This window comes from Phodopus roborovskii, unplaced genomic scaffold (assembly GCF_943737965.1).
Source record: "Phodopus roborovskii unplaced genomic scaffold, PHOROB, whole genome shotgun sequence".
NCBI lineage: Eukaryota > Metazoa > Chordata > Mammalia > Rodentia > Cricetidae > Phodopus > Phodopus roborovskii.
Window position 1 is genome coordinate 2,206,668 of NW_026126417.1, and position 11,350 is coordinate 2,218,017.

General features: G+C 43.1%; 1 protein-coding gene and 1 long non-coding RNA gene across 2 annotated transcripts; one reads left to right on the forward strand and one right to left on the reverse strand.

The window, feature by feature from the left end:
• Positions 1–2,861: 2,861 nt before the first annotated feature.
• Positions 2,862–5,804, reverse strand: LOC127221780 (uncharacterized). The gene is made up of 3 exons (XR_007834494.1): positions 5,718–5,804; positions 3,853–3,893; positions 2,862–3,447 (listed from the first exon to the last, which is right to left on the reverse strand). It is a non-coding gene; the product is annotated as an uncharacterized LOC127221780 (long non-coding RNA).
• A 1,639-nt stretch (positions 5,805–7,443) lies between these two features.
• Positions 7,444–10,676, forward strand: Gjd2 (gap junction protein delta 2). The gene is made up of 2 exons (XM_051183782.1): positions 7,444–7,641; positions 8,732–10,676. The coding sequence occupies exons 1-2, from the start codon at positions 7,571–7,573 to the stop codon at positions 9,624–9,626; spliced, it is 966 nt and encodes a 321-aa protein (XP_051039739.1). The 5' UTR covers positions 7,444–7,570; the 3' UTR covers positions 9,627–10,676.
• Positions 10,677–11,350: the final 674 nt, after the last annotated feature.

Sequence of the window (11,350 nt, forward strand, 5' to 3'; positions counted from 1 at the left end):
TGACTATTTGGCTAAGTGCATATATCTCTTCTACTAGATTTTAAATTCAATGAAGTGATATACCATGTTGCTCTGCCAACTATGGAACACAGGCAGCAATAAGTAAGTCTCACTGAACAAATGCATGAATGAGAGGGTCAGAGATCTGCACGTGCAGAGATTAAGAACTGATGACTTGGGAAAATGTGGTTGAATCAATGAATATAGGCACATATTTGTGAACATATATTGACTTTAAAAAAATATGCTTCTCACAAATGGGAGGTAGGAAAGAAGGTTATTAGTTAATAGAGTGATTACGACACTATTTATCCATTCAGTCACCTTCCATTCCCTTTCATTCATTCTGATGCCGACTTAACCAAATAACTTCACAGTAACATAATCCAGGCATGTGGCCCTCTTATTATCCTGTTTGAGAGATGTGCAAGAAATCAGAGAGCAAAGTGACTAGCTCAATTGTTTGGTGGTGCCTGTTTTACACCAGCTAGAACAAGTTGATCAGTAATATAAACTATGTGTTGGACATTTTTAAATGGAATTACACTTTTGATTGAAGTTTCTATCCTATGGTTGCTAGGCAGCAAACTATAATTTTATTATCAGCAGTAACATATTTGATTTATTTTCTTACCTTAGTGAGCAACAATCCCACCTCTGCATGAAACAGAATAACTTAATTGTTGACTTCGTGACAGAAACAGTAATGCTGGAGAAGAAAATTCACGGACCGTTCTTGTGCTCTGAATAAAAGATGTAATCGGATGCAATCATTTCATTAATACACACATGGCCCTGTAATGGAAATACTGGGGACCAGATGGCCAGGAGTGGACTGAGATGAAATGAGATGGGTGTTTTCAGTTTAGCAACTAACTACTTAGCCTGTGTGGATTATATTAAGTACTTACAGAACCACATGAACACATTTCAGAATGAAATTCTGGCTTTGCGTCCAGCAGCAGCCATTCTTATCATGAGGAAAAAGCCCACTTTAGTGGGCTTGTTAAAAGCTATCGCTACTCTGCAGTTAATAGTGTACATTATTGCAGTAGGGCTCAAATTTGACTGCATATTGGAGTGAGTGTAAGCTAATTTTTTTCTTTCAAAATTACAAATGCATAGATTTTACTTCCAGGAATGCTGATTTAATTGATCTGGAGGACAACTTAGACACTGCTGGATTTTAAAGCTCCCTTGTAATTTTAAGATACAGTAAATGGAAGAATCATTGCATTTGTGTAATTCCATATTTTCACATATTGAGCCCTTTATAGATCAGTATATGAAGCAAGTGCTTTTGTGGTATGTCATTTGGAAAGGCTTAACTATCCTTTGCTCCCAAGTAGCCGTTCACATCTTAAAGCATAGCATTTGAAAAACTACCTAAAAATGTTCATTTCTTTGGATGAAGGCTTTGCAACTTAAATAAGGATAATTCCTCTGAGAGGGATAATACACTAAGTGGTTATCTGTTATTAACACCTCGTGTGTGTTCCTTTATCGGATTACTTTCCTTTGTGGTGGTGGAGTAAAGGATGGGAGTGAGTTAAGCACAGTGATAGAGAAATCAATGATCAACTGGATATGGATTCCAGGTGAGTCCCATATATGAGGTATTTTTCCAGTCTGTAATCAAGGGACAGTCTGTAATCAGGGTAAAAACATGAATATATACCAAGAGTCTCAACCTACCTAATGCTGCAACCCTTTAATACAATTCCTTATGTTGTGGTGACCACCAACCACAGAATTGCTTCATTGCTACTTCATAACTGTAATTTTGTTGTTATGAATCATAATCTAAATATCTGTTATGCAGAATATCTGATATTTGACCCCCTAAGGCATCATGACCCACAGGTTGAGAGCCACTGATTTAGACTAAACATGGAATGATTGACAAGCAAGAGTGGCTCCCCTCCAGTCTTACTCAGGTGCAGAAACAAGAGACCTTCCATAACAGTCTTTGCTGTGAGTGCTTAAGAGAGAGCAGTAGCCTGGTTAGTTGTCAAAAACAACCTCTGAACAAACAATGTCAAGTATCTAGAATTCTGACAAAATAGATGTTGGCTGAACTTCCGGAAGTCAAGAAGCAGGCAACCAGTAGAGTCCACGTGTGACTTGAACTAAAGCTCCAGCTCTTAGAGATGTCTCCTCCGGGGACTTGTTTCAATCCCATCTTATAATATTGGAAGCTTATATAAGGCAGCAGGAAGAACTCTACTCTTGAGTCTGACTTTCAGCATCATACTCTTGTGTAAAAGAAGCAAAGGGAGGGTGCATATGACAACCTAAAGATACTCTCTCAGTTTGACAATTTCTCAAGGGCAGGCCCTACCCACATGTATTTCCCCTGTAATTTCCTCATCTATTTTATACAGACTGGAAACTCAGCAGGAAGCCTAGCTATATCCTGCATGGCTGGGGCTCTGAGTGGACAGTGACAAAGAGATCGTGGAGAGGCGCGTACCCAGACGCCAGGATGGCTCTTTGGCACTGTAGCTGAATAACTTCTGAATAGCTTTGACTTAAAAGAAATCTCTTCCCGCGGGTCTAATGAGCCTCCCTGGGAAGCTCCCAGTGTGAATGGGAATCACGACTTGACATAAATGGGAAAGATTATGTGTCAGCGGGGCTGATTTGATTCTTAATGGAGTGTTAATTTATTTGCTGTGATTTCACACATCTGCTTTGGCCACAATGCCATATTACGTTAATCCCTGAGATATTACTGCGTAAGGTATATTTTCTATATACTAGGTGAATGGGGAATGTGGAACTTGTACATATTTTTTTGTTAAAGCAATACATACTCTTTTATTCAGAAGTCTAGCAGGAGGAAGATGGTAGATTTGACCATCAGTTAGAAACATGATTTCTTGAGGCTAAGTCACAGTTTGGCATTTGAGCTCAGGAGATGGCAACAGATTCTGGCCATATTTAGAACTGTTTATGATCAGTAGGTTGAACAGCTTTATTCCTCTTTGAGACAGTAAATTGTGTGCATCTTTCAAGGCAAGCATTTCCCTAAAAATCTGGGCTGAGATTTAAACATATGGAAGAGACACAAAAGATAAAAAGGAAGACATCACTTGGAACCAAGAGTAAATTTCATTTCCCACTTATATTCTTTTAAGACTCTTTAGACAGGTTAGGTTTATCCCTTCAGAAGACAATTTGATGATGTTTTCATTGGTGAACAGATGCATGTAGGCCACTGTGGGAAGTCAATCTCAGTTAACTCTGTTTGTGAATGAAATTTAAAAGACTTTGACCTGGAGACCAATCCCAAACACAATGGAGTCTTTCCCCATCACACAAATCCTGGGAGACTGCAGATGTTGGTGCTTCCCAGGAGAGATGTATCCAGGGCTCTGATCAGCTTTCCAAGGCCACCTTGCTGATGCTGATGCTGCAGCTTAAGCTTTGCTGCTGCTGCACTCCCTGGATTAGTTTAGCAAGTGCCAGTACCACAGTGAGGAGGAAAGAGTGGAGAAGAGAGCAGCAGGGACCAATAGTGAGCAAGAAGGCTTTCCCCTTCGTAACCTAGGCTACCCCTAAAGTGTTAAGATTCCCACATGGCAAATGGATCCCCTTTCCCTCTCTGTCTTTTCCCTAGAGGAAAAACAAGATCACTTCCAATCAGGGGACATGTAGCTCTCCCAGGTCTCAAGCACTAGGTGGCCTGAGTGTCTTTGCCATACTCCTCCAACAAATGCTAAAGATACTATATAAAGCATCACAAGAAATCCATGGCCCCTGTCCTCTGTGTAATGTATGTCCCAGTAAAGCAGAGGTTTATAAACCTTCATTTTTATGAGTATAGAGTTCTAGTGAGGTTTCACTTACCAGATATTTGAAGTCGAATTGGTAACAGGTTCATGTGGAACCTGTAGTTGAAGAAAATGAGGTTTTAAGCATATTTAAAGATAAGAACATACCCAGATACACCCAGTAAAAAGTGTCATTATTGGTAACTCTACAATCCATTCCTGAGTCAGAATATTCAACCCACACCCTTTGCTAGTCTCAGCAGCTTTCCTTCTAAACGAGACAATGCTTTTCCTACTTGGTTAGTGGGCATTGCTATTTGCTAAGATAGGGATTTACAAAGTGAATAAACCGTAAGTCACTGTGGTTTAGATACTCACAGGTATATATGTCTCTATGATCCAAACCACTTTAAAGTCTTCATCATTTTACATTATGTCAGTCTTCCCAACAACTCTGAAAACCCCATTTGCCAGTGTATGCTAAAGAAACACCAAGCACAAATTATGCACTCTGTTCCCTAAGGATTTATAGTTCAGAGAGAGAACCAAAGCCACGAGATCCCTCTTCACTGTAACATGTACAGTTCCCATGAACTTTCACTTACCAAATCACAGATAGGCCTGTTTTCATAGCTGTGAAGAATGGGATGGATGAGATTTCCTGGATTTGTTCTTACACTAGCAAATGTGGAAAGTAAAAATTCTCCAAATTTCAAGTGGCAAGAGCTTGTTAGCAACTCCAAAACTTGACCCTTATTTCTATAGACTTTAATTCAGCAATCTGATATGGGGAGTAGGTGTCTGTGTTCTTAACCTACCCAGGTGGTCTTCTGGACACTAAGATTAATTCTATATGTTCTATATTTAATTTTCATCTGATGCCCTTGCTTTAGTGTTGTACGATGAGATTCAAATCAGAATTAATGGGAAGAACTTTGCAGTTGACTTAATTAAGTAGCTTCAATCAGAGGGGAATTGAGAAGTCAGAATCCAGCCAGATGAAATAATGGCTTGTGGAAGCTCAGAGATGTCCAGCTGTACACAGAACCTCTTTATATTTCACGAAGAATAATCAAGGCAAATTATTCACTGAAAATGGGGTAGATTGGGCTCAAAAGAGGAGATGAAACATAGATGTGTTAAACAACTTATGCATGATTTCTGAAAATATAAATAGTTAAAGGTTGGATCTTTTCTGGATTTTTTGGTTCCAATCTCTGCAGAGACATTTGCATTTGCTTTCTCGAAGTCATTTCTACACCTCCTTCACATTCTTTTGACAGGTGTTTGGAAAACAAAACTTTGAAATTTAAAGTAATGAAATTTAAATTAATAAATATTTTAAGGTTATTTGTGTCCCATGGCAGCTTCTTACTGTCTTTAATTTCAGTTTACTATATGTATTTTCATATAGTTTACCACAGAAGTTAGAGTTTGTGCTTTTTCTATTTATTACAGTGCAGCTGACAACTAAAATTTTAATAAATATAATAAAACAGTTGTTTTTAAAATAGGGTGGCAAGAATAAGTTTTTGTAGCCTTAAAAACAAAGTACTTAGTATATCATAGGTTCTACATGGAAGCACTTTGGGTGTTTATATACCTACCAGTGGTACATGTGAATCTTCCATGTGTCATATTGAAGCATATTAAAAATAATAAACTGTGATTAACAATTCATTCATAACCTAGTGGTTGAAATTTGCATTAGACTCACTATCTATGAAGGTTTGGCAAGACCAAAGCACAGAACATGATTTTGAGTTACACAACTTATTAGGGGACATTTAAAGGCGGTTAAACAGATTGCCCTTGGTACTTCCTCATTCACCGTCCTTTGTGTTTAGTTAACTGGAAAGATTACTTTCTGCCTCCATTCTCATACATATTTTTCTGCTGAGATGATGAAGCCACCTCTGCTTTTTAACATTCCCTTTGTACCTTACTTATTTCTCCATCTTGGTAGATTCCTTTACTGCCACCCATGAAGATCTGCTTCCTCGGGCTGGAAGTGTCGACTCCAAGAGAAAACCTTGGTGCAGTCATTCCTCAGATGCCCAAGCTTGTGTTCCATCTGTAAGCATAATGCATGCAGAAGGGCATGCGTGGGGTCTCCAGGCCCGATCCTGCACCCTTCCTCTCAGTCTCAGGGCCACCAGTTACCAACTGACTCTGTTGTTCTAGAGTCAAAGCGAATGCTAGTCTAGCTTATATAATGCACATATGTGTGTGCTCCCTGTGGGCAATTAAGGCTGCATTTTATTCCTAAAACCAGCTAGCAACCCTTTCCCAGTCAGATTTTTGAAAGGATGTAAAGTACCTACTCATTGTGCTTTTGGTATTTATAAGAAACACTCCCAACTTGGATGTCTCTTAAAACTGACCCTAAGCTAATTAACGGCCTGATGTGTTTGTTTTAATTTTCTCCGGACCAATTAAGTAGATGCTGAAGGTGGAACTGACAACAAAATGTAAATTTAAAAACTGGTTCTAGAATTGGCTCATTGAGGGAGGGAGGAAAGCAAAGACTGCATAAGGAGAGTTGGGGGTGGCGTGAGACTGTGAGCTGCTGTTTCAGCTAGATGAGTAGGGATCTCCTTAAATTCAGGCTGGACCACTAACCTGGAGAGTACCCTGTACTCCCATCAGTTACGTGCAAATAAAAACACAGCCTCCTAATCTGTGCAGGAAGAAATAAGAACTCATCTTGGGCAGTCCACCGGCTCGCTGCTAGGCACCTGTTTGGTTGGCGAGTACTTTGTACCTAGATCTTCATGCTCAGAACACCTTCACACCTGCATTTAGGCGTCAGCCCGCGGGGAGTCTCACTCTAGCATCTGATCAACCCACCGAAGCCAGGACCCTCTGCAGTACTGTCGTCGGAGGCTGTCCTCTCCTGGTAAGGGCTAAAGAGAGCCCTTCCCCCACTCAGCACCACCTTCTAGAAAAGGAATATCAGAAGGCCCAGAGCAAAAGGTGAGGGACAGGCTGGGACAAGCTCAGCTGCCTACTCGGGTCCCTCTTCACTCACCTACGTGTCTGCTCCTCCTGCGGGAGGCCGGCGGGCAGGTGAGGTTACCTGGGAGCCCTAGAACCCCCAGGGGCGCTGCAGTCCTCGGTCTCCCAGTCCCCGGCGCAGCGGGGGACTCCAGACCGTCTCCTCCCCCCGCAGCGCGCGGTCGCGGCCCCTCGGGCTCCGACGCTGGCGACAGCGGCACGCCGCGCTCTGCTCCCCTCCGCCGACCTGGCGTGACGCAGGCGGAGACTACTTAAGGGCGGATTAGAGGCGGTGGCCGCGGATTCCCCAGCCCCGCAGCCAGCTCTGCGCGCCGCAGCAGCGCGGGAGCGCCAGGTGCCCGCTCCAGTGATAGGCACTGGGGCCGGTGCGCGGACCCTCCCTCAGACCGCAAGATCACGAGGAAGGCGGTGCAGAGACAGGTCTCCCGCGGGCAGGAGCTCGGCCACCTGCACGCTGCCACTCAGCCCCGCCCCTTGCCGGGAGACTGCGGGAGTCAACCTGATCCCCGGACGGCAGCGAGGTGCTGGCCAGCTCCTCCGCACCGCGCCAACAGCCCCATTGGTCGGATCGCGCATAGATTGCTTTTCCCCATTCCCCCTTTTTAAGTGCAATAAAAGGGGGAGGGGCTCGTGGATTTTTTTTTAAACATTTTTGTTTGCTTCTTTAATTGGGGGCAATTCGCTCTCGGTCAGGAGGTGCGGCCCGGGGAGGGGCCAGGACCAGGAACGTGCCCGGTACTGCCCAGTCTTTGTCTGCTGCCTCCGGATGCACAGCGATGGGGGAATGGACCATCTTGGAGAGGCTGCTGGAAGCCGCGGTGCAGCAGCACTCCACTATGATCGGGAGGTAAGGGCACCAAGCCAGACGTCAGCGGGCCCGTCGGGCAGCCCTTGGGAATATCTTCTCCCGTCTCTAATGATCCCCCAGACCCCCAACCAGCCCTCCTCCCCATCCTATGTTCAAGTGCCACTGTTGCCTGCATCAAGGGATTACCCTAAGCCCAGTGACGCCCCCCTCCTCCAGTTACTCCTGACCAGATCCCCCATACTTTCTCTATAAAACACCATAAGGGGGAAGGGGTTCACGCTTCCCTCATCAGAAAAGGACTTGTGGACTCATTCCTTGTAGCCCCCACTCTCCAGAGTCAGCGCCAATCTCCATCTGGTTCCCTAAATAGAATCTACAAGGAAGGCAGAATTGCATTTGGACAGAGAAGGGCAAGTGGGGAGATGGATTTGCTCATCACAGCAGATGCATCATTCTTTAACAGTTATTTATTAAGCTAGACCGGGTCCTCTGTTAAAACTTAATGCCAGAGAGCCACACACATAGCTGGCTTCTTTTTGTGGATATCTATATGTACGTATATATACACATGTGTATATGTATGGATATATATTTATTTGTTCATATTTATATCTACCTGCAGTTATCTATATAGAGAGACATGAATTTTGTATTCATAACTATTTCTATTAAGTGGCAATTAAGTTCTATATGTTGAGACTAGGACTTACACACGTAGTGCTTAATGCTCATCTCATGTGTAGACCCTCAAACACACATCCTCTGTAAAATTGTAAAATATCTTGTATGCATTGGCCAGAGTAAAGGTATGTTTACAGTCTCTAGACATTCTTCATATAGATATGAAATATATGTGTGTGTGTGTGTGTGTGTGTTACAAAAGAGCCATAAACAGTGCATGAAATTGGGCAGATGTGAGATTCTTGTAATATGAAATATTCCAAGCTTACCAGCACCAAGCAGAAAACAGATAAAGTTGTTTTCCAGGCTCTCAGTTCAGTACCACTCAAGGGTGGACAGCTCCCTTGGTCAAGGACTGGTAAACATTGGAACAGGACAGTTAAGGGACTTCCCATCAGTGACTTAGCCTATGAGAACCTCTTTTCCCCCCTCCTTTTCCTCTGCTCAGGATCCTGTTGACTGTGGTGGTGATCTTCCGGATACTCATTGTGGCCATTGTGGGGGAGACGGTGTACGATGATGAGCAGACCATGTTTGTGTGCAACACCCTGCAGCCCGGCTGTAACCAGGCCTGCTATGACCGCGCCTTTCCCATCTCCCATATACGTTACTGGGTCTTCCAGATCATAATGGTGTGCACCCCGAGTCTCTGTTTCATCACCTATTCTGTGCACCAGTCGGCCAAGCAACGAGAACGTCGGTACTCTACTGTCTTCCTAGCCCTGGACAGAGACCCCACTGAGTCTATAGGGGGACCTGGAGGACCTGGGGTTGGGAGCAGTGGTGGGAGCAAACGAGAAGATAAGAAGTTACAAAATGCCATTGTCAATGGGGTACTGCAGAACACAGAGAACACCAGCAAGGAGACAGAACCAGATTGCTTAGAGGTTAAAGAGCTGACTCCACACCCATCAGGGCTGCGCACAGCAGCAAGGTCCAAGCTCCGAAGACAGGAAGGTATCTCCCGCTTTTACATCATCCAAGTGGTGTTCCGAAATGCTCTGGAGATTGGGTTTCTGGTGGGCCAATACTTTCTATATGGCTTCAGTGTTCCAGGGCTGTATGAGTGTAACCGATACCCTTGCATCAAGGAGGTGGAATGTTATGTGTCTAGACCTACTGAGAAGACAGTCTTTCTGGTATTTATGTTTGCTGTGAGTGGCATTTGTGTGGTGCTCAACCTGGCTGAACTTAACCATCTGGGATGGCGCAAGATCAAACTGGCTGTCCGTGGAGCCCAGGCCAAGAGAAAGTCAGTCTATGAGATACGTAATAAAGACCTGCCTCGAGTCAGTGTTCCAAATTTCGGCAGGACTCAGTCCAGTGACTCTGCCTATGTGTGAAAAAGCAGGTTTGGGGAAGGCCTGCTGGGTGGCAAGTAGCCCCAAGGCAGATGATGACTGGAAGGTAGACAGACCTGCCCTCACTTATGTGATGCTTGCTGTCAAGGTCTAGTATACAGATGTTAAAGGGTCTTCATCAACAAAGAGAAAACGTACAACTGTCATCATACGTTACACTGTCAGTTCTACAGAGACAAATTGGGTAGAGATGACTGAGCTGGACTTCCTTGGGCCTTTCTCTGTAATGGTCCTTCCTGCTTCTGACAATAGTGGACTGGCACAGCTGCCAAGCAAGACTTAGCTCTGCTGAGCTCTGTATTCTGGTGAATGGCATGAGTCAAATACTCATTGATATAAAATTTGTGACCCATCTCAGCATATCCCCTTATCCTGGGCTGCAGAAAAAAACATCCCTGAGGATCTTTCTTTCCCATCAGCATGCCCCTTTCCCTCAAACCCAGGATAGCATGCCAGCTTTTCTGTTTCCTTGATCTGGCCTTACATTAGCCCTAACACAGTTTATCTGCAAGCTAGAGGGAATTACATGGGGTGCTTTTTGGAGACTGGCCAGGGCAGAGGTTTGCAGTAGAGCCAGTCCCATATGACTGGTTCTTAATCATTATGAAAACCTTAGGAATGTCTCAATATTTCCAATTTTTTTTAATTCAAATTGCACTGGTGCTGTTTATTAGGGGTGGGGGATGGGAGGGAGGGAATATCACCAACACTTTTGTGAGATGGTCACTTCACTGTTGAGCATGTGTTTATGAGCTTTGGGATATTTCTGCCTTCTAGTTTATGGACTGTGGATAGTATTAACAATATGGTTTTTGTTGAAATGGAGGGTATCTACTCAAGCCACAGAATTTCTAACGTAGATATTACTCATTTTCTTACCTGCTTTTGTTGTGCTACACAGCTGCACATCATTTTGCCATGGTTTGGATTTACCTGTGTGCTCACACCAGAGACCTTAATCAGCCCATGTCAATCCCAACTTATTGCATCATCACTTATTTTTTTGAAACACACACACTCACATGCGTATAGTCACTGGCTTAACAAACTTGGAAGTAAACATTATTGGTTAATATGTGTTTATGGATACTTATTTGAGACATATACCAAAGGTTCAAAAAACCTGTTGTGTGGACTGAGACAATTTTCCTCTGTTGCTCTTATTTATTTAAAAGTGCCATATCCCACTTTCATACCCACTGTGTATTTAGCTGCAGCATTAGGCAAGAGTAGTATTCAGATAAAAAGATTTTATGGAAGCCCTCTGTTTCCTTTGAATTATTATTACTGTTATTATGGTTTTTTGATTTAGATATGGATGTGGTATGTTATACACCTGAGGATTTGTTTAAAATAAAGTTCTTGCCTTTTTTGTAAACTGGGAAGAGCCTGCATTTCTCTATTTTGATTAGAGTTCTATTTGTTTAAATAAATATTCAAATGTTACAATGGAGGGACATTTGGTTCAGGAAGTAAACAATAGTTCAAACCTATCTGAGGAATGAATGACAAAGTCATTCTGTGAGCAGACAAAGGGAAGCTGACAACTTTTACAGATGTTTAAATGTGAATGGTGATGCATTTAAGTGTTATGTCCTAACTCCTTTCTGACCTTAGCCTGGCATTTCTCTGCCTGTATATTTCTTGGATAAAATGTCAATAATACTTGACCACAGTCATTCTATTTAGGAGTGGGTTTCTCTCTC

Excerpts from the sequence above, each read along its gene's own strand:
- Gjd2 (XM_051183782.1), top strand. The coding sequence starts at position 7,571 with ATGGGGGAATGGACCATCTTGGAGAGGCTGCTGGAAGCCGCGGTGCAG. Across the intron at positions 7,642-8,731 it reads CACTCCACTATGATCGGGAG|GATCCTGTTGACTGTGGTGG; the intron begins GTAAGGGCACCA and ends TCCTCTGCTCAG.